The sequence below is a fragment of the Macrobrachium nipponense genome, chromosome 5 (genome assembly GCF_015104395.2).
Source record: "Macrobrachium nipponense isolate FS-2020 chromosome 5, ASM1510439v2, whole genome shotgun sequence".
NCBI lineage: Eukaryota > Metazoa > Arthropoda > Malacostraca > Decapoda > Palaemonidae > Macrobrachium > Macrobrachium nipponense.
In genome coordinates, this window is record NC_061107.1 from 58,761,806 (window position 1) to 58,785,770 (window position 23,965).

General features: G+C 37.3%; 3 protein-coding genes across 3 annotated transcripts in view; all 3 read right to left on the reverse strand.

The window, feature by feature from the left end:
• LOC135215353 (O-glucosyltransferase rumi homolog) overlaps nt 1-864 on the reverse strand; it is a 61,999-nt gene extending 61,135 nt beyond the window's left edge. Inside the window, exon 1 of the mRNA XM_064249912.1 lies at nt 567-864. Within this exon, the coding sequence (XP_064105982.1) occupies nt 567-702 (136 nt within the window). The 5' untranslated portion in view covers nt 703-864. The remainder of the gene's footprint in view (nt 1-566) is intronic.
• LOC135215359 (uncharacterized) overlaps nt 1-23,965 on the reverse strand; it is a 519,194-nt gene that overhangs the window by 309,173 nt on the left and 186,056 nt on the right. The window lies entirely within an intron of this gene.
• Nucleotides 1,981-23,965, reverse strand: part of LOC135215354 (aminopeptidase N-like) — a 22,511-nt gene continuing 526 nt past the window's right edge. Inside the window, exons 2-18 of the mRNA XM_064249913.1 lie at nt 16,540-16,827; nt 15,486-15,688; nt 15,149-15,304; nt 13,790-13,920; nt 11,796-11,973; nt 10,974-11,157; nt 10,643-10,799; nt 10,116-10,197; nt 9,613-9,790; nt 7,816-7,966; nt 7,490-7,669; nt 7,195-7,337; nt 6,494-6,678; nt 6,210-6,380; nt 5,853-5,996; nt 4,126-4,207; nt 1,981-3,909 (exon numbers count right to left, since the gene is read on the reverse strand). Of these exons, the coding sequence (XP_064105983.1) occupies nt 3,748-3,909; nt 4,126-4,207; nt 5,853-5,996; nt 6,210-6,380; nt 6,494-6,678; nt 7,195-7,337; nt 7,490-7,669; nt 7,816-7,966; nt 9,613-9,790; nt 10,116-10,197; nt 10,643-10,799; nt 10,974-11,157; nt 11,796-11,973; nt 13,790-13,920; nt 15,149-15,304; nt 15,486-15,688; nt 16,540-16,827 (2,775 nt within the window). The 3' untranslated portion in view covers nt 1,981-3,747. The remainder of the gene's footprint in view (nt 3,910-4,125; nt 4,208-5,852; nt 5,997-6,209; nt 6,381-6,493; nt 6,679-7,194; nt 7,338-7,489; nt 7,670-7,815; nt 7,967-9,612; nt 9,791-10,115; nt 10,198-10,642; nt 10,800-10,973; nt 11,158-11,795; nt 11,974-13,789; nt 13,921-15,148; nt 15,305-15,485; nt 15,689-16,539; nt 16,828-23,965) is intronic.

The window sequence follows — 23,965 nt, forward strand, 5'->3', positions numbered from 1 at the left end:
AATAAATAGTTTGGTCCAACCCATCATTCTCTATGGTAAAACATTTGGTTCAGGTAATTCTACAGAATAGTTCCACACGGACTGAAAGGAACGTAACAGCGGATACGATATCCACTAGGGATTGAGGCGTCCAATGTATTTCGCTGTGTTTAGTACCTAATAGCCCCTAGGGGTTAATTACAGTCGTCCGAACAAATATTACTTAAAATTCTTGTTCAGGAGGTACCTAAAACTAAATAGAAAAACCCCAACTGCCATAGTCTGGGCCACCGCGGAATAGGTAGTACCCTAGATCTACCTTGGTTCATAAAGCCCACTAGGTATTCAACAAGATATTAATCTACCATATGGTTAATTATTGCTTAGGTTAAACTACACCAAACTACACCAATTCTAGGTCCCCTAATAGCTTAGGCTTGCATGTTCTAGCTTACCAAAGCTTAAAGGCCTAGCTAGTTGACCATAGCTAAATGAAAGCTTACTACTTAGGCTATACTTGCCTACACAACCGGTAATTGAACTCTAGGTTACTGGAAACCCTTAAAATTGGCTTAGGTAGGTATTACCTGTGGTATATTTATGGGCAGGATTCGTTTCGGCATCACAAATGTCCTGATTTGCATCACACGAAGAACTGGAATGACACAACAGTAACCTGTCAAAAATAATTACAAAAAATATGGACGACAGAAGACGCGTCATCACTTCTCTGGCTTATTGAATTCACTCTTGTTCAGTGGTACACGTCACTTCATATGACGGCAAAAAGCCAATGCACATGCAGTAGGTAATAGTAATTTAGTCATTAGCCTCACAGATGTTTAGTTTACGTTCAAACTGGTAGCAGTAGTAGTAGGCGGTTGTTTCTCTGGAAAGGCTCCCTTGCTCGTTTTATGCCTTTGTGATGTCTATTTACATTCTTTTGATAATTCTTTCTTATTTCTAATTTCATCCTTCAGCAGATCTATAAATAAAAGTATATTAGCTATTAATTCCTCTATTTTCACGGTCGACGATTACCTTTGTAACTGTACTTCAATTAATTGTATAACTGAATCACGAAAGTTCATCATTGTGTATTTTTGGAAGTTTTCGAATCAGAGATCATTTAAATGGTTACTGGTGGATCCAGTACATGCGTAGTAGTTTTCAGTTTATCATTATCTTGGGCTTAATTTTCTTTGCTAAATTTGTTTTTCAATGCGTGTCTAGATTTTTTGATTCGGGGGAATGTTACTGAATAGTTTGGGTGTCGTATACTCGAAATTCCTTTACCACTGTCCTTGATGTCTCTTAGTTCTGTTAATTATATTTGACAATGCACCTACGTGGGGTTATACCTTCGATGACATTTCTGTACAAATCAGATCAATATGATAGGATGTTTTGCTCAATATATTTCTTCTCATGGAGTTGAGACCTTTTGTTTTTTTGTCCATTTTTATCTAAGGAGGGGGTGTTGACGTCTTTAGGTGACATCAGCCCTCTTATTCCTGTTCTAAAAAAAAATCCACAGTCAACAACCTACTTCAACATACAGGTCTATTTTTAGTGTGCAACTCTAAGCTGTTTGTTCTTAGTTTAAATAATTTGTTGGCTCCCGTTACTCTTTTAGAACCAGATGCAAAGCATTAGCACTTAACAAATGATCGTAGGATATTTCTTCAAATACCAGAAAATCTTTGCTCGTTTTACTATTGTCCCCTCTAACATAACTACTGGTAGGAAAAAAATCTTTACGTAAATAATTTTTTTTTTTTACATTCATTGTAAATATATAGGCTTGTCATGAAATATACGTTTCGCTTTATTTGCCTTTGACATATCTTTTTATTTTTACTTTGTGTTTTTAGTAATTTTCTTTTTTCCGTTTTCATTGAAAACGCCATGTACTATATATGCAAGGACGTACGTAGAGTGCATTCCAGGAAGTGGGACACATAGAGGTAACGAGGATCAGTCAAAAGTAAAACAATTAAAACAAACTAAAATTATTTATTAAGAACATAGACAATAGAAAGAGGGAATTGCGGTGGTTGCATAGGAAGGGTTAAGAAAGGAAACCAATTTTACTTGAAGAAATATATACGCCAGTCAGTCACCTAAGATACTTTGTCAGAATACGTTTTGCTGCTTTTAGTCTCTTCCTACATAATTCTCTTTCATTTCTGTCTAGTTTTTCTTTATTTGATCATGTAAAACCAATTACTCTATATAGTTCCCATATGGTATTTTAAAGGCAACGAAATACGCTTTAAAATAAAAACTATTGAGGCTAGAGGGCTGCGATTTGGTATGTGTGATGTTTGGAGCTCTCTAGACTCAGTTGTTTACATGATCTGAGACAAAGTGCGTTCGGACGGCTATTCTAACGTTCAATGAAATAAAAACTATTAAGGCTAGAGAGCTTCTCCCAATAATTGTTTCAACAATATTTTCAAATGACCTCAAAGGTCCCAATGCTTGGCATTTGGCCTAAATTATATATTGTAATACACGTCTTTTTCATGAAAACTTTTGGTAGAAGATAAATATTAAATTACATATTTTTTAAAGGAACATTTGCAATTCTATTGGGTGTAGAGTCGTTTGGTGGTTTAAAACCGTGGATGAGATTTACAATTTTTTTTCTTGATTCAAATAATTCCGTTCAGTTATACACAGAAGCAGCAAGCTGAGTAGTTTTGTATGTCTTGAATTTGCAAGACCAAATGTTCGTTTGAATACAAATGAGTTACCTACTGTTGAAAAAATGCATCTCTTATGAAATCATATGGAACTGTTCCCAGTCATATTTTCAGAGCTACTAACAACTGTTTTGCTCGAAAGACTGCTGCATCTTCAAATTACAGGAAACACTGTCCGGAGTAATAGAGTAGTAATTCGTGATTACAATTTACAGTAACAAAACAATCGAGATTCGCACTGACCCCTATTTGATTTGTTAACGAGACCAGTGGTAAACATGCTGACGATAAACCTAATCTAATATCCAGTGTAGTTTCAAAGATATTATCCTCCAAGTCAGTCACGTAGCACGTATTGACTAAAGGAACAAATAATCATTCATGTACATCCACAATCACTTTAAAGTTCACAACAAGCCTAAATTTCCAGTCTACGCCTGGGAATTCTATAATCTTAGGCAGATCAAATTCAAAATCCCTATGAAGCTGACCGTTCGAGTCTTCGTTCTGATTTCTGTGACAGGAGTGGGAATTAAGTCTTCTGCTTTGTTTAATTCCCAAGTTATAAGTCTTCAGCTGGGTTAAGTGCTAAGTTTTGCTAGACTTGCTGCTTATTCAAGTACAACAAGTTGTAAGTGCTCCCGGTTATGTCAGTGTTAAAGGTTACAAGTCTTCTTTTTTTCTAGTGCCAAGAGCCACTAGTCTTCCTATAGAGTAAAAATACTTTTTAGTTTTCTTGATTATTTCAGTACCAAGAGTTGCTAACAACACAGCTACCGTGGAGATGTGAGGACATCAATGCTCGTAGCCCTCTCGTATCATATCAAGCCAGGGCAAATGAGTCATAATCTATATAAAAGAAAACTTTAACATCACCTATAAAATGATCGTACAGTACTTCAGTAACACTCGTTGCGAGTTTAAACAAAGATTGTTCTACAATTATATCTCTTGTAATCAAAATTTCCATTCAAAATCTGATGAATCTAAAGTCAAGTAAAATATTTTTTTGTAAATATAAATTAAAAGAAAAGAACCACTTGGCGGCTATATGGTCCCCTCAAACAGCAGATCTGTATCCTATTTCTTCTAACCACTGGACGATGACGTCATGATTATGAGCCATCCAGTCTAGGTTCCGCTTAGCAGATTCCAGGACTTGCTCCGTCGCTCGCACGGCAGAGCCCAGCTGATCCTCGTAGTCGGCCTGGAACTTCTCGAGCTGGAAGTATAGAGTCAGATCATCAGTGTATAGGCCTATCCACTTTTCGGTGGCTTTGAGAGCTGATAACTTTAATTTAATTCTAATAACAGACTACCAACAAGTTTCATCTGTGGAAGGTCTTCTTACTTTTCAATTTGTCGGTAAAATCTTTCTCTCTTTCTAAAAGAAACTCACCCAACCTTTTCATCGCCTTGTATATGTAAAATGACTTACCTCTTTTACTTCCAGTGGCGTATTGAAAGTGTCGGTTGCTGCCTTAACCACTTTCGACAGATGTCCAGAACCGCTGCCAAAGCTAGAGTAAAAGGGACAATTAAGATTCCTCTACCATGAAATCACTGCATTTTACTTGTGTGAGCAAAGACACTTTTACTGTTCAATAAAACCAAATTCAATGATACATTATTCGCTTGTCCAGAAACTACTTCATCCATCTTCCTCTCCAAGGCATGATGGCACTAATGGTAAGAAATCAGAGTCCAACCTAAATTCAATGTAATGATTCTCATTTGCGTTACAAGAAAACAAATTCAACTCCTATGCAAAGAGGAGAGTTAGATAAATAATGAAGGAGAAGATCTACAGATGGATACACGTAGTTCTTTTACCAAGTGTATGAGACTTTAAGAACAGAAGTGATACCCACGGATTAGTGTTTAAATTGTTTATGGAATGACCCAAGTAATTATAGAGAGAATAGTAAAATATATACGTTTACAGACAGGCGTATAAAAGTCTTCAAACTATGTTATGTCCCCATATTAGTTTCTTACACAAACCCATAAGTGACCGGAGGTCTCAATGAAGCCTAGACAAAGTAATGTGATTAACTAAGAAATTAAACTGTTTGACTTAACTAGCAGGCTATAGTATATCATGATTTTGATGACAAATGCTATGAATCTTATAGTGAACCATTATGATAATGCTAATAGAAATACACTATAAATACTTTAAAACTCATCTATCATTCTGGAAGCTTCTCTTCACCAGCACCAGTTAATGCTAAATCCTCTACAAACATAAAGAACTGTACTCCATACTGACGTTCATCTCCTGCCTTTCATATATCCATCCATAAAAATTGTAATCTTCCAAGGAGGCATAATACGCATTAATCTGAGACTCCAGTACGTAGTTCTTTTCCTCATTCAGTTATTTGCTCAGACTTGACCCTACACTTTTTTTTTAAATTATGTTATCGCTGGTCTCTTTACTTATTTCCTAAAAACCCAAATGACCATATCTTCTCTCTGTTAGTTATATTTCAAACAATTTCCTTCAGTCCTTGGGTAATCATCTTATTGCAATATATTATTTCTTCATCATAAGCAACTGTAGCACATGCAAATGCTCCCTGCTGACTGAATGACCCTTTCCTTGTTCATTGTATACACTCCCTTACACTGTTATACATTTAACTATAGTCCACACACACACACACACACGCACATACAAACACACACACACACACACACACACACACATATATATATATATATATATATATATATATATATATATATATATATATATATATATATATACAGTATTCGCGTTCTCCGGATTTGCGGACTCACACATTCGCAGATTTCTCTCGGGAACGTTTCCCTGCATTATTCGCGGAAAATTCGCGCATTCGCGGTATTTTTCTATGAGAAATATCTACAAATTCCTGGTTTTTGTTATCAATTTCATCATAAAATGCACCTTTTGTGATAAAACTACTAAAAAAACCAAGTATGAAAATTTTTAGTGGTTTTTCTTAAGTTTTAACTAACAAAATAGGCTGCTTTTAGCGTTTTTATAGGGGTTCCAAACATTCGCGGATTCTAACTATTCACGGGGGGGTCTGGTACGCATCCCCCGCGAATACGGGGGGACCACTGTATATATATATATAAACTCTAGACCAGTTCTCACATTTCAAAAGAACTTACTATTTCACAATCTTAGTCCAACGATCTTGCAAAAAGTTCCATGCCAGGTCACGACCCACTGTATTCTGGGCTACTGTTTTGAAAACAGCAGAAGCATCTTGCTTCCTGATGCCGCTGTCTGGAGTAAAGGCCATTTCAAGGTATCTGGAACAAGTAAGTAATTGGAAATGTCATTAGTTTGTCACATGTTTCCGTTCTCTTTATAATTGACGTTCCAAAGTTCCAACTCAGGGTAAAACACCAGATTTATGGTACTTATTATTATGAGGTCATAATCAATACACATAACTACAAGCCATATACGAGCTGGATTACAAATCAGAAATGTCTAATTTCGGTCTCTGCTAAAAGACTTACCTTGACAGGATCCATATTTCTTTGGTACATCCTAGAGCAAAGAGGATATCGGACTTCTCACTCCCTACATTAGATTTGGTATAACGTTTCCAAGCAGCATTCCATTCTTTTTCTCCTCCATACTGAACTCCCGTGCACAGAACAGTGCTTTGGACGTTCGGTGAGAAAATACTGCAAGAGGAAACGCTCTGCTCAGCGAGGTTTTCATTCTTTCTTATATCATAGAATCACCAGCTGTTAAACACACAAATGTTAAGAACCAGACATAATCACTGTTTGTTTACCTCTGATTCGATGCAGTCCAGTTCTGGAAAAGGGTTATGGCTTTGGTTATACATGGCGTGTGGCCGAGACTGCATGCCCAATCCACTGCAACGACTCGCTTGTACTTCGTAAGATGCTGGTCGGCCTCGTTGTCCTCAAAGCCAACAGAATTATACAGGGGCGCTATCAAGGACAGTAGGTAATCCTGGAAAATAGAAATTATCGAGTCAATTTTATGCCTACGATTTTGGTCAACATATCAGTGGTGAATATCAAAAGGGCAAAACACATATAATGCATAAAATTATATACTTAAAATAATACTTCAGGATGGCTCTTAAACTTGGAAGAATGAAATATTATATTGCAAATTTTAAATAAAAGATATATGCCGTAATGACGAGGCACCTGCAGACCTTTCATACCTGTTTTTTTTTTTTTTTTTTTTTTTTTTTTTTTTTTGTACACTGAATAGTATAAGCGTTAAGTTTATAAAACAGAAGTTTTTCAACACTGAATTGCTTTCGCTTCATGCTAGGGCAGCCAGAATTATTTCCATTAAAAACAACACTGAATTGCTTTTGCTTCATGCTAGGGCAGCTAGAATTATTTCCATTAAAAACAACACTGAATTGCTTTCGCTTCATGCTAGGGCAGCCAGAATTATTTCCATTAAAAAACCGTTATGCAATTAAAAACGACAACAATGAACATTAATTACCCTCAATGGCCCGTATCCAGCGGACCTCTCGAACATATTTTTCAAATAACTGAAACACTGAAGGGCAGAGCTCCATGGGACATACTCAGTTTCGTTGCTCAAGTAACTGGACGTCCTGAGAGCTGTAGGATAATCTAGGAGACCTGTGAGAATGATTAAGATCATGAGTGAAAACACCTTCAGTCATTTTTAAGCTCTCCAATTCACCACTAAATTCAGACAATAAATGTTGCATTCATGCAGAAAACGACGAAAATGGCAGTCATTCAGACGTGGGAAAACAAGAAAGTCATACCAGCTCTGGCTAAGTTCAGTGCGTCGTCTAAGATTTGGGCTCTGTTGATAGTATGGATGACCGAATGTTCTTCCTTGAGCTGACGGTTCAGCAACTTCCATGTGTTGTTGTCATAGTTGACTCTGAAGTAACCAGTCTCCTGGACATTCAGTACCAGCCAATGGGAGTCGTCCGGAAGGCCTGAAAAAGAGAGCAGGGAGCAAGAATAAAAGTTTGCGTATACGTTTTTCAGTAACTGCACTCATCTATTTTTTTGACACTGGGATAAAATTTGTATCTAGTAAAGCAGTATTACATTAAATATAAATGGTATCTTGTTTTCTAACCGCTGATCTTCAGAGGCTTCCGGTCGTTTGACATCCAATGACTCGGACGAGTGACGCTGAAGTTTGAACTGGACCGAGAGGTGTAACTGATTGGGATCCACCATCCCTCCTTAGAGACACTCGTGTTCTTTCCGCCCAACCTGAACCACTCCTGAAGAATATGACATTTACAGAATTTATTGACGAAATTCTAGGAACCACAAACAAAACCATACAGGAGAAACTCTCTAGGAACTATCCTGTTTAATAATTATGAGAGCAATAATTCTCTATACTAATTCAGTCTCCATAAAGTAGTCTATGCAACCTCTTTAACTATAGCCAACACAACAGAATTACAGGCAAGGTCTAAATAACGGAATACATGAAAGCTTATGAATTTACACTTTATTGCACAGAAGAAAGAAAGAAAGGAAAGAGAGAGCGAAAAAAAAGTACACACACGTCTCACATAAATTCTAAATTCATACAACACCAATGCGAGATTCTGAGGCCATAAGTTATAAGGAAGATAAGGATACCAATGATGATTGCAGAAATTAATTTGTAAATAACTTCATATACAGGAAAATTCAGGAAAAGATATTTCCCACTGTAGCCTCAACTCCACCCGCAAACACACGAATAAAAGACGTTAAATTTCCAGTCAGAAGTTCAGAGCACTCGAAGAAAGGATGTATGATGGTGTAGTATCCAATCGTATCAAAGGATTCAAGGTGACATCACGCAGGCATTATTCACAGAATCTTTTATCGTTTTCATCCTTTTATACATAAGAAAACTGGCTTCGTTGAGCAAAGTTCATGTTAAAAGTCCAGTGAAGAATTGTACCGACAACCGAAGAATTCAAATGGCTGAAAGGTTAATTTTACATCCCAGTTCTTGGAAATAACGTTGATTTAAAACAATACTCTAAGCGTTTCATGGGCCTCTGCGTTCATAAAACTCAGATAAAACTAAAATACAAGTAAATAAAGGGGGAAAAAAGTCGACACCCGAATACTTTCATAAGGAGCTGTTTTCTGCCGTCTCATATGTACTTTTGAAGTCTTGAGAACAATTGTTTGCTGAAATTACACAGATGCTTAAGTCGAAACTGCCAGGGAAAATAAAGTACGGGAAGATTATCAAAGCTAAAATTAATGCTGTCATGGGTAACGTTTTTATTAAATATGAGGAGGTTGCATTGAAGTAAAAGTAACTGGAGAGTAGAAAAATTTGCTTTGCATGTAACGAAGTGGCAGTACAATATGGACTTTCACAGACTGGGTTAATATATATATAATATATATATATATATATATATATATATATAATATATCTATGATATATATATATTATATAATGATAATATATGTATATATCTCTATATATATTATATAATGTATATATGTATATTATATACATATACATATATATTATATATTCTATATATATATATATATATATATATATATATGTGTGTGTGTGTGTGTGTGTGTGTGTGTGTGTGTGTGTGTGTGTGTGTGCGTGGTCATATTTATAATAGAGAACGTGGGTAGAGCTTTGCAAATAAAAATAGTCACTAGGAAAATGAACAGTGAATCTTACAGAAAGAATCTCATAAACAAATAAGAGAACACTACGAATACCGTAAAAAAAATGTCAACTGCGAATTGCGCCAAATACGGAAAATTACATATCCAGAATGTCACAACTCTAAACAAACCATGCTCTTATTCAGAAAGTTAATATCAAACTGTATTTCATGAACGTTACGGGCTACGGCTAAAAAGCAGTGAAGATATATTGCATTACCTGAAGGAGGGTAGCTGTGGTCCCTTCTCTTTTAACGGACACCACTGGATAGCCTTCTTTAAGCGTCCATGTGTCCATTATAAGTTTCACAGTTAATTCTGCCGGCAGGGTGCCATCGGCATGTGCTGCCTCGGTAAGATATTCCCACAGGTCGTCTTGTTCGGCATTGGCAAGCTGCCTGGTGGGGGATAATATAATGGAAATCATTACTTTTGAGTGATAAATCTGAAGAGCCAATGTTGGCTATCACCTCAGACTGACGTCTACCTAGCATTTTAAACTGAGAAAATACATGGAAATGACTAGACTCTGGAGCGTAAGGAATAATAAATTCATTAATTATAAAGGATGGGTATACATTTGAGGTATAGCGAAAAAGGGGGGTGGGGTCCTCTTTCACACACAAATATATATAACTGGGTAGACATTTAGTTGTCTAGTCCAATTCGTCTCCCCATCATCAATCAGAAAAAATCAAATCTGTTCAAAACATCTATACTTACAACTTGTTCAGATAGTTGGTGAGACCTCGCCTGAAAGTTGATTCTGTGAGGAAGCACTGCATCATTCGAATGATGGAAGCACCTGCGTAAGAAGAGCGAGAAGATAAAATAACCAAATCTTACTTAAAGCTTTATATTTCTGCAACACTATGCTTAAGCCAGACAACATGAATGCTTTGAATTATTCTTACAAAACAAAAGGAGTATCTTTGTCTACAATACTAAGTGATAAACACTGCTTCTGAGATACCGAGATATTTCATGGATCATGAAATCATATTACTATCAATTTTTCAGGAAGAAAAAACAATATCTTTCACTATAACTGATTTAATTTCTTTACGCATTCATTTACAACTCATATTTACACACAAGTTCTTTAAAAAGTTCTCGTACAGAAGGTATTTCCAATTTTAACATTTCAGGGACCATATTCTCAATAACGACCGTGACTTCCTTTAATTTCTCCAGTACCTATAAACATAAATAAGCGAGTATAGTGTACACAATTATAACCATTTGCTTACCTTTTCTGTAAGAGATAAAGTCGAAAATCTCGCTGATCTGATCGGGATTATCAACTTCAACGTTGATGGGATGTGAAGAAAGAAGACTATCGACCTCAAGAACTGGGTGAACGATAGTCGTAACGAATTGTTCCATCACTCTCCAGGAAGGTTCGGCCTATTCCGTTGGGTTGGGAGAAAGAATAGCGAGCTCATTAAACGTCAAATATCCTGTTATAAAATGGAATAAGAAGTTTGAGAAGGAACAACAAACATGCCAAGAATGCGATAGAAGGTGTACACTCGTATATAAAGCATGCAGAAGAGTGGTGTCCGTTGCTATGATACTTACAGAATTCAGTGCGATGTATCCCATAAATGATGCAAATCCCTCCTTCAGCCAAAGATCGGACCACCAGACAGGAGTCACTAGATTTCCAAACCACTGATGAGCGATCTCGTGGGCCAGTACATAACCGAGCTCTTGTTTACTTCTCACTGAAGAAAGCTTATCGCTGTACAGTAAAGCGGTTTCCCTGTGAATTTTTAATAAAGAGGGTGGAGTAGACTTCGTTTTATTATTATTATTATTTGATTGATTTCTTGAAGTCAGACTTTCCTGTGAAATTTATCCATTACCAGCAGAGGAGAGTGAGGAATAAAATAAAAGTATGGACAATTCTTGGGCTCTGGCACATCTGAAAGGAGCATAAAGCTGATAGCCGAGAGAAGTGATATGCCGAATAAATTTACGGCACTGTGGCAGAAAGCCCTAACCTGTACTGTTACTTGAGTGCGGATCTAAAGACACAGTTTCTTGACAAAATCCAGAAACAAAATTCATATCGCGATAACAGATAAGGTTATTGAGTCTGCATTTTTTTAGCGCCCGGGAAACTGTGCGAAAAGCATCAAACTTATTGATCATATTACACTTAACAGATGTTTAATTTTAGTTTTCTATATAAGTACGTTGCAACGTTAAAATTTTCTTGATGGTCAGTGTTGAACGGTTTTCATTCCACCTGATGGTGTCATATTCCTGTGTAAGTAGTAAACGAATGCCGTTGGGGGAGGGAGAGGAGGGATGAGAAGCGCGGGAAATTGAAGAAATGGGGCCGTGGTTGGTTTACTGAACAGACACCCTTCCATTGTTCAAACGGTGAAAAATTACCTGTAAGTAATGAGACCCCAGTTTTCCATCCCACTGAACTTGAAATCAGGTAGGGCAGCCATGTCCAGCTTCGGCAGAGGAAACTTGATGTTGAAGTAATCTTCGAGGAATGTCAGCATGGGCGGTGCTACATCGCGAGCATATACCGCCTGGTCCAAAGCTTCCTTTCGTGTCCACACTAAGGGAAGAAAGAAGAAGAGAAATGTCTTGTGATACGAAGTTATTTCGGGGTTATTGATGCTAAAAAGGATAATGGACAAACATTGAAATATACATTTTGAAGTGATATAAAGTAAAGTAAAACTAAATACGAGTAAAGCTTTGCACCTCATGAGAATAGAGCTCCTAGGGTCCAGGAACTGGTTTAAAAAATAATTGCATATTAACAGGAAAGTTTTTGTTTTCCATTTACTCACGGATTCCCTACATAAAGTCTCAACAGATATTGACGAGAAAACAATGGTCCCTATAGTTTGATATTTTTACAGTTTGAAAGTGACTGTTAATAAAGAGGAACATATTCAGCAGCCATTTATTTTTAGTTAATCCAGGTAGTTATAACCTGGACAAACCAATATATAGCATAATCATGAAATTGCTCATGTATAAGATTTGTTTCTCTCTCTCGCGCGCGCGCGCACACACACACAAATATATGTACACACACACACACATATATATATATATATTTATATATATATATATTATATATATATATATCCTTAAAAAATCACAGTAGATGCACGTGACTTCATTAAATAAGAGAACACCACAGGAAAATGATAGGCAGAAATCCAAGCACTTTCGTCTTTACTATTAATTTTCCTGTGGTATTCGCTTATATATATATATATATATATATATATATATATATATATATATATATATATATATATTGTTCTGGAAAACTCAGGAAATGATTTTAAGAACAATGCAATTCCAGTACAAAGAAAAGAGAAAATATTATCTTTATCAGTGGCCATTACGTCAATTAGCAAATGTCATTCCCCTTGCAAGTCAACGACTGGTTAAAACAAGTTTCAACTCAAGGTCCTCCGTTCAACTAATCAGCATCAGTCAGCGGAACTCCAAAATTAAGTCCACGGCATATACATAAAATGCACATAACGGTTGACGCCCATCAATAAATCAATAATTTTCCTGAGAAAAAAAATGCATCATTGTATTTCAATGAATGCAATGATTTATTTACATCCACGGGTATAATAATCAACGAGTTATATGCGTTGTGAAATGATACATTAACAATTATGCATCATACTCGAGTATATATATATATATATATGTGTGTGTGTGTGTGTGTGTGTGTGTGTGTGTGTGTGTGACGGATCTATATAATTTATTTCTTCCCGAAAGAAAAATTTACAAGTTGATAAAAACAAAATAACTGAAAAAAGTGAAACGTACTTTAGAGCTGATGAAAAATTAAGACAAAGACCACCAATCCCCCTCCAGGCGCCCCCTTCCCCAAAGGATAGAAAATAAGATAAAGAGACGAAGAGGCAGGGAATACCAGAGAATGAATAAAAGAGAAGATACAGAGACGATACTCACAACTGGTATGTAGGATTACAGAAAGGGAAACTGATGAACACGTACTTTAACTCGAATGTCAAAAGCATGGGAAAGACCACGTTAACAAAACTGGTACAGAACTTTTCACATGTCTGAACTACTGAAAAATTCTGTGTAATGGTCTATCAAATGATTTTCTGAAGAAGTTAAAGGATTTCATGAATACTGGCAGCCAAAGGTATCATCCACAGCTTTATGAAGCTTCGGTGTCTACACGTAAATAAAAACATAACAATCCAGGCTTATTCAATTAAGTTACCCCATAGAATTAGAAATAAGAGAAAACTATGAAAGCGCGGAAGAACACGTAAATGCATGTATGATTAATAAGGGACAGTCTATGCCCTACTTAATTCACGTAACAAACAACTACTATTTTTATAAGTGGAGAAACTCACCTTTGAAGAGGGTGTGGTTGAGCTTATCCGATGTGACGAACCCGAAGTCAGAGATGAGGAACCCGACCAAGTAGGTTGACATGCGAAGGGTCGTATCGAAGGTGTCCCACACCCAGCCTTCCTCGCCTTCTCTGTTCGCAAAAGAAGAACATTATGCTTTCCTCTCCTTTACTGGAAGAATATATATAAGGATAACCCATAAAATTAAGAGGCTAAGTAGCACGGCTCTGCCTCAGTTATAAAGAAGAAATGAAAGGGAGTTGGGTTAAAAGTAAAGTAAAAATCAAGGTCCTTTAAATATACTGGGAGTATATTTAAAGGACCTTGGTAAAAATATTGGATTGTATCTAATTGAGACATATCTGTAATTTTTCGGGGTTAATTTTGCTTAGGAACCGGAACCAGAAACCATAAAATGATTTTGACATTACTTTTCCAACAGCTGGTTTTAGAATAAAAAAAAATCCCATTTAGTGGATGTTAATATACTACGACAGTAAAGTTAAAAAAAAGAAAAAAAAATACAGTTCAAATGACAGTAAATGTTGTAATTTACTTTGATAACTATATAAGTATCATTTACGTTTTAGATATATATACTTTATTTTTAATTTTATGTAATTTCTGTATATGGAAATGTACGTAAAAAATGTCTTTGTTAATATGCAATGAAAAAGCTACTGTCGAATAAAAAAAAACTGAATATGTAACAGACAACACGGTAACTTCAAGAAAATTAAAAAGAAAAAGTCGACACTACTATAACGATAAAGAAAAACATAGCATTGTTTACGCTTTGCAAATATTTAAATTCCCATAAATAATGGAAGGAGCAGGAAAAAGCTCTCCACAGCTAAAGCAACTGTTTTGAGACGTTGGAATACCTTTTGTTTTACGCTAAAATATGCTTCAATTGGGGTAGAACGTAGACAGTTCTGTAAGCGAGGATGTAAAACCCAATGGTTACTATCCCTTTTGTAGTTGCATAAATTCTTTTTTTAACTTGTACAAAAATAATATACTGTATACTGAAAATTTATGAGGCTGTCAAAATCTAATGTGTGAAACAGTATTTGGCGTATAACGTACATACTCTACATATTGTAATCGTCTTGCATATGGCTTTATCCTTGCTTGACTCCTGCGAGGTAGCATGAGATAAGCCAGTGATTCTTTCTGCAATGTTACATTCCACTAGTCTCTCTCTCTCTCTCTCACTTTCTAACCTCATTACCTACCAGGCCTGCTTTGGCCTCTGTCAAAGAAACGTAAACAAAACCCATTTTGAAAACTAGCTCCCATTCTGATGGGCCTCAAATATGGGAATCACTGGCAGGCTGGAAAACCAATGGTACCAACATAGGCTTGGTAGCGACAAGGGGCATGTTCGAGAGCGCCGTCATGTTTTCTTGTCTCGCCAGATGGATGTCGAAAGTCGCCTTGAATCCAGGCTCGTCGAAGGAAGGGAACGCCCTCCTGGCGTCAGTGGGGGAAAACTGGGACGCTGCTAACAGCCTGAAATGGAGAGGAGGATGGATGATGAGGTTGGCAGATTATACAAATCGGCCAACATTCCACGGTGCATGACCATGCTTTGAAAATTCGCATGATTCTCGCTCGTATAAGCAACACTACGGAATCTGTTTATGCTGAACGTGACATTCCGAGACTTGAGCTCAACATCCGCATATCTTACTTGTCATTTCCTTTAGAGTCTGTGTACTGTGACCGATAGAATCCCACAAGCCTGTCATTGAGGTAACCTTCAAAATCCATGTGGAAGACGTATGCGTTATCTCTGACCAGGTCCTCAGAGAGCAGGGCCGTGTACAGCTGAAGCTTGGGATCGTAAGTCTGCTGCACCACAGTATAGGATTTGCTGTCGTTAAGACTCCTGATCTGGGGGGTCATGGCAAGAAAATCTTAGGATTCTTTCGCATATAAAACCAATAGAGGTACAAATTCTAAATGAATAAGGCAGACAACGAAGTGTAATATTTGAGTAAAAGGTTTTTAGTCAGAGTTAATGCAAAGGTTAAAACATAATTTCCATTTTTCTTATTATTCTGCAGACATGAAATTGTTTAGTCTTTACTGAGACTCTAGGGGCATGTATTTTCTTATTTAAAACACTAAGCATAATTTAAACATAAATACACACACACGCATATACATATGTATGTGTCTATGACATTATTCATTTTATATTTCTTTTTTTTTACTTATGGAACTAGGGTTTTCATAAGCATACAGTACTTGGGAAAGAGAAAATAAGAAGAAAAGTGTTCTAATTATGGGCTCTTACAGTTAACTCCAAACTCCATACATGAACTCGATAACTTCAATGGCATGGAGAGTGGTTGCTGGAGGTATATCTGACTATTACCTCATTGAACTAAACAGACACAGAAGTCAAGTTAAATAAAAGCATGTAAAAACAGGAATTTTTATGTGGATACGAAGTACTTAAAATGTTCCTTTATATGTAATTAAGTTCAATAAGGAAAAATAAAGAATTTGGGGTAATGAATGATGAAACATACAAGCTGAAGTTGAGACAATATAGGGTATACTCACTGCTTCAAGAATACAGGAAGAAAGGACAGGAAATGGCTGTCGATTTAATGAAAGGTGTTTGGTAAAAGAAATGAGATAGGTTGAAGTATAGGTGCAGGAATAAATATATATTCGTGTAAAAGTGGATGGAGGGGAAACAAGCATGACAGTTGCAATTGCAACAATTAACTTACAGCTACAGTCTCGTTCTTGGTTATGATATCAACCATGTTGATAACCACGCGATCGGTCGCCACGGCTACTTTGAGCGTGATATCGACGGATCCGTAGATAGTAAGGTTACCATTGACGAGGGGCTGCAACCTGACGACGTAATGTGTTGGAAGAATAGAGGCTGGCAAACGCGCTGATTTGCCATCGAAAGATTTGGCGCCAATCTCTGGCTCAGATGCCGAAAAGGGAACTTCATTCAACAGCATCGGTCCTAGCACCGTCGTCACCTCTACCTCTGAGTCATGGCTCTGTTGGGATAGAGAGAGTTTATAAATTAACGAAAGAATAGACAACACATTCATTCACTTCCTGTCAAGGAAGGAGACTCAAGAATGAAACTCAAGGTCTCGAGCAAAAAAACAAAGCTACAGTTTATAACAGTCGAGATTCAAGGTTATAGCAAGAAGATTTCAAGACTATAGTTTATAGCAAGAAGATTTCAAGACTAGTTTATAAGTCTACATTCTTTTCTACTTACGCTGTACTAAGTTACTCGTCCAATTTTATGCACATCAAATAGTACAAAGAGATTCTTCAACGAATACTTTCTAGCTCTTTAAATGATTCTGGGCTCCACCAGAGCACAAAATCACATAAAACACACCCTTTTAAAGTATGGTATTCATAAGTTTCCAAAAAGTAATAAATTGGTGATTTTCCTCTTCCTTACCAAGATTCCTTTTTGATATGGAAGGATATTCGCCTGAGGAACTTACATATTACACCTCTACTAATAAACACATCATATTTGGGATAATGGACTTGCTTTTTGGGGGCGAACAGTACATAATTGCAAATGACATCAATCAGCACAGGTAACAAATCGTACGATCGGTCTAATTGCCACAGGACTGCATGTGCATGTTGCAGTTACGAAGTTTGAGACTCTCTCTCTCTGTTTCCAGAATCGTGATAGCTATGTTATTAGCAGCAATTATAGTAGATTCACATCAACCGTGCATTTGATGTCTAGGCCAGTCCCTTACGACGCTGCTGATTGGCTGTTGATAAGCCAATCACAGGGCTGGAAACTCTCAGTCTCTCGAGAGAGTTCACATAGGCAGGATGTACGTTCCACCTCTCCTGAAAGACGTATCCCTCAGGAGAGGTGGAACATAGATCATACCCATGTGAACTCTCGAGAGAGTCTGAGAGTTTCCAGCCCTGTGACTGGCTTATCAAAAGCGAATCAGCAGCGTCATTAAGGGACTGGCCTAGACATCAAATGCACGGTTGATGTGAATCTACTATAGCACTTTGTGGTCATGAGTTCGACGACAGTCATGTGCCTGTGGGGGTGAGCAGCGATTTCGAATGGGACTATATAGAAGATAGACATATGCGGGAAGCATTCATGTTTAAATTGTCATTATGACATCATCAGTTTTCATTCAGTCGTTGAACTTTTATAATTACTAATGACGAAAACAACAGTATAAATAATAATAATAATAATAATAATAATAATAATAATAATAATAATAATAATAATAATAATAATAATAATAATAATAATAATAATAATAATAATAAGGATTGTATCTGGGGACATCAGGATGGAGTTTGGAATAGAAAAATGCGCCTTAGTCAACATACAAAAGGGCAAAGTAACAAGGACTGAAGGGATAAAGCTACCAGATGGGAGCAACATCAAACACATAGATGAGACTGGATACAAATACCTGGGAATAATGGAAGGAGGGGATAGAAAACACCAAGAGATGAAGGACACGATCAGGAAAGAATATATGCGGAGACTCAAGGCGATACTCAAGTCAAAACTCAATGCCGGAAATATGATAAAAGCCATAAACACATGGGCAGTGCCAGTAATCAGATACAGCGCAGGAATAGTGGAATGGACGAAGGCAGAACGCCGCAACATAGACCAGAAAACTAGGAAACATATGACCATACACAAAGCACTACACCCAAGAGCAAATACGGACAGACTATACATAACACGAAAGGAAGGAGGGAGAGGACTACTAAGCATAGAGAACTGCGTCAACATCGAGAACAGAGCACTGGGGCAATATCTGAAAACCAGTGAAGACGAGTGGCTCAAGAGTGCATGGGAAGAAGGACTGATAAAAGTAGATGAAGACCCAGAAATATACAGAGACAGGAGAATGACAAACAGAACAGAGGAATGGCACAACAAACCAATGCACGGACAATACATGAGACAGACTAAAGAACTGGCCAGCGATGACACATGGCAATGGTTACAGAGGGGAGAGCTCAAGAAGGAAACAGAAGGAATGATAACAGCGGCACAAGATCAGGTCCTAAGAACCAGATATATCCAAAGAACGATAGATGGAAATAACATCTCTCCCATATGTAGGAAGTGCAATACAAAAAATGAGACTATAAACCACATAGCAAGCGAATGTCCGGCACTTGCACAGAACCAGTACAAAAAGAGGCATGATTCAGTAGCAAAAGCCATCCACTGGAGCCTGTGCAAGGAACATCAGCTACCTTGCAGTAATAAGTGGTACGAGCACCAACCTGAAGGAGTGATAGAAAACGATCAGGCAAAGATCCTCTAGGACTATGGTAGCAGAACAGATAGGGTGATACGTGCAAATAGACCAGACGTGACGTTGATTGACAAAATCAAGAAGAAAGTATCACTCATTGATGTCGCAATACCATGGGACACCAGAGTTGAAGATAAAGAAAGGGAAAAAATGGATGATAAGTATCAAGACCTGAAAATAGAAATGAGAAGGATATGGGATATGCCAGTGGAAATTGTACCCATAATCATAGGAACACAAGGCACGATCCCAAGATCCCTGAAAAAGAATCTGGAAAAACTAGAGGCTGAAGTAGCTCCAGGACTCATGCAAAAGAGTGTGATCCTAGAAACGGCGCGCATAGTAAGAAGAGTGATGGACTTCTAAGGAGGCAGGATGCAACCCGGAACCCCACACTATAAATGCCACCCAGTCGAATTGGAGGACTGTGATAAAGCAAAAAAAAAAAAAAAAAAAAATTCTGATAATAATAATAATAATAATAATAATAATAATAATAATAATGCACGGACAGTACGTATACATGAGACAGACTAAAGAACTGACCAGCGATGAAACATGGCAATGGCTACAGTGGGGAGGACTCAAGAAGGAAACAGCAGGAATGCTAAATGCGGCACGAGGCCAGGCCCTAAGAACCAGACATTTCCAAAGAACGATAGATAGGAATAACATCTCACCCATATTCATGAAGTGTAATATGAAAAGCGAGACCATAAACCACATAGCAAGCGAATGTCCGGCACTTGCACAGAACCAGTTCAAAAAGAGGCACGATTCAGTAGCAAAAGTCCTCCACTGGGACTATGGTATCAGAAAAGGTAGGGTGATATGTGCCAATAAACCAGACGTGACGTTGATTGACAAAATCAAGAAGTATCACTCCTTGATGTCGCAATACCATGATACACCAGAGGAGAAGAGAAAGAGAGAGAAAAGATTGATAAGTATCACGACCAGAAAATAGAAATAGAAGAGTATGGGATATGCCAGTAGAAAGTGTACCCATAACTATAGGAAAACTATTAAGATCCATGAAAAGAAACCTGGAAAAACTAGATGCCGAAGTAGCTCCAGGACTCATGCAGAAGAGTGTGCTCCTAGAAACAGCAAACATAGTGAGAAAAGTGATGGACTATTAAGGAGGCAGGATGCAACCAGGAACCCCACACTATAAAAACCACCCAGTCGAATAGGATGACGGTGATAGACCAATAATAATAATAATAATAATAATAATAATAATAATAATAATAATAATAATAATAATAATGTTGGATGGCGAACATTGTGTACAGCAAAAGAGGCGAACTGTGTCAAAAGAGGATCACCTCTTCCTTGGCCATTCCTCATAAATAGATGGAAATGGGTCAGTAACAAACGAACAGACAAGAGTGAAAGCATAACATCCATCTAACTGCGTTGGTGAAGTTAATAAATGTCCATATTCTACTTTCAGTCACGACATGGGAGAGAAAAAAAATAGACGAACTTATTAGGAGGTAACCGTACTGCAGACGTCAGCTCTTAAGTGAGTGAAAGTTAATGCAGTATCTCCCATGTAACCATATATGTCTGCTGTTTGAGAATATGATTTTCTAAGGTTCATCAAATAAAACAATGATGAACTGAGAGCAACGAAAATTAAATACATTTTTAGATACTGTCAATTCCTGTGTCGTTATCGGTAGTACAAACGGAATTAATAATAATACACAACTGAGGTGGTTGCTTCAGCATCAATATACAATAGCCTGTACTAGCTTTAGATTCCGGGAAAAATAATGCGAATGCTAACAATAACTGAATAAAGGGAAGAATGCATCCACGCCTTCCTTTGTCTTCTTATGGAGTAATAAATAACGGCACAAGTGATTGTACTATGGAAGACGCGTTTTTCCAAGTCCGTCCCTTTGACCCTTTCGACCTTGAAGTTCCTCTCTCCGGCTCCCGCATTCGAGACTTTTTGCTGATAACAATAAGAAAAGAAAGAAGGGCCGCAGGAAAGGATTATAATCCAACCACGGCAATCCTTCCAATACAGAGACCAGGTTACCGTTACCAAGAATTTTCAAGTTTACCTGTTGGGTACACAAACACACACGCACAAACTGCTTCATCTTTTTCCCTAGGTTACATAGCGGCAGCGCGTGGATGCAAGCGTACAAAAGATGTGAAAAGAAGAGATATTTCAATTAAACACTAAAGCCATTATCGAAGACTACATATCACACGTTCTAACTATAAAACAAACGGCAGTGGATTTTTGTTTTGTTTTGTGAACTTGAAAGAAACGTTGAAAATATAAGTAAATTATATCGGTAGAATGATTTTGAGACGAAGGAAAACAACAAACGTATATAAAACACAAAGCTGGCTACTGTACTTTCCTAGAGTCATTTGTTCGTTCCAATCCAATCATGAAACTAGTTCTTAAAGAGAGAGAGAGAGAGAGAGAGAGAGAGAGAGAGAGAGAGAGAGAGAGAGAGAGAGAGAGAGAGAGAGAGAGCAGGGCCTCGGTAAACCAGTTACCAGTTAGACAGCGGGAAGTTGCGACATTTCACAAGGAGAAAGGCTTAATGGGAATGCATGGGTTAGTGGGTTCAAAAAACTGGATCGAATCTCTTCACGGGTTAAACTCGGGGCTCATTTTTCAATTATGAAGGGCAATTTTTTAGCATTATGACGGGACGGTAGCTAAACCCACTGCACGGAAAGCTTCTTCTTTAACATCAGCAGCTTTATGCATCTCTACAGAAGGCTTATTAGTAGTGCACTGATACTGACTATGGACAGTGGACACCGTCACTCACCTCCATCTCTCACGTGCTTTCCCGCTTCCCTGGGACTAGGGCCTCTCTACTTCTACAACATCTAACCAACCCTTTCTTGGTTTCTCTAGCATTCTCTGCACAGTATCAAATCACTTGAAATACACTTATCTGTTCATATAAGCTGCCTATACCTTTCTCTATTCAGGATCAAAACTTTATTTGTATATGATGTATAATTAAACTGTTTCTCTCCATTTTCTCTTTCTCAAATATATTCAATCGTGTTTAGTTTTATTTTTAACTATGTATTTCCAACAATAAAGTCCTATAATGTCTCTTTAGGCTTGAATATGTTGTTGTGTAGAAACAACAAAACGCGTCGCAAATAAAGTGGTGGTGGTTCTTAACCTACGCTCTTTTCGTACTGAGAATAAAGCCCCTTCTAGGCATACCTTCCTCATCCTCATTTATTCCAAGACTGCCAACCTTACCTTCCCTGTCCTCCATCCAGTCCAGCAACCCAAATCTAATCTGCCTCTCTTACTTTCTCTAATTCCGGATACACTTCCAAGTCTTGTGGTGCCCAACGGGACCTGCCTGACGATTTCACAAATAATTTTCGCCAGTTTGTTTACATCATTATCTCATCGACATGTGTCACTTCCATAATCCCTTAAATTCTTCTTAAAATCTTCGTAATCAAACTGACAAAATCTTTTATAGTTTCATTGCAGTACCATGAATCATGATTGGACAACAGTAAAAATCTTATTAGACTCATATGTCATTTTACTTTTGCATATAATTTTTAGTCCGTTTCATTTTCAGATTTCACTGGGCCCCTTGATAACCACAAGATAGCATGTATTGGATATGATTGGTATAAATATTTGAGAGATCCAACTTTACTTAACTTCATATTATATTTCATATTTAACGTAAATACCGTAGTGACGGAAGAACCCTCAGGATCACTGTTTTGCCGTACGTGTTTAGTACTATAAAAAAATAGCCCTTGGGGAACCAAACGTTCATAAGATCGCTACCCATTTCACAAATTCCCTAGGAATATCGTTAAATACCTGGATTTCACATATTTACTGTTACACACATACACACACACACACACACACACACACATACCAGGCCCGTACCGAGAGGGTGGGGGCCGAACGACACCACCCCGCAAAATTCTAGATGTCCATAATTTCTGTGATTATCCTTTTCATTGATCTGTACTTACAAAGTAATAGATAATTATTTTGTTAAGTCACAATATATAAAACATAACAAATAAAGTAATATGCATGTTTATCGTTAACATAATAAATGAATCAATCAATAGAGCTGAAGAAATATTCTTGAATTTCAGTGCAAACTTTCAACATTATAAGTAAAATTCTGCTAAGTTGCTAACCAAAGTCAGTACTTTGAATAACATCTAATCGGGTAGAAGGGCATAGACCGCATACCCATTTGTTCTTCTAAATATAACCAAAATAACATTTTCAAGCATTTCATCTTGTATATACCTATTTATGCAATGACATTTATAGAAGAAAAGGCACAGTTTTGGGAAAAGCGACCACCCCCCATACAAAAAACTCTAGGTACAGGCCTGCATAGATACATAAATATAAATTTAATTACGAACAACACAGGGTCGCCGAAAGTATTACCTGCTAGACACTGTTGGTGCCTACAGTCAACAACAGAAACACTTTCACTTTTTGTAAACATCTCAAGACACTGGTCTGCATCTGCTGGTACTTTGAGGATAATATGTTTCTGGTGTGTATAAAGGTGCACTAAAAATGTGCTGCCACTACAACCACATCATACTGATGCAAACTGCACCAAGAACATGTGTTTATGGCCTTAATTAACTAATCATAACACTTTCGGCATGTTAAGCAGGTGTTATACGCTAGCACAAATTCTGGTACACTTTTATTACTTTCATTTGACCACATGTATACGTACTATGTGTTTGTGGTTTAACGACCGTAAAACAACGTGATTCCTTCAGAATTTTGGAAATAACTCTGCTTTAATGTATCGGC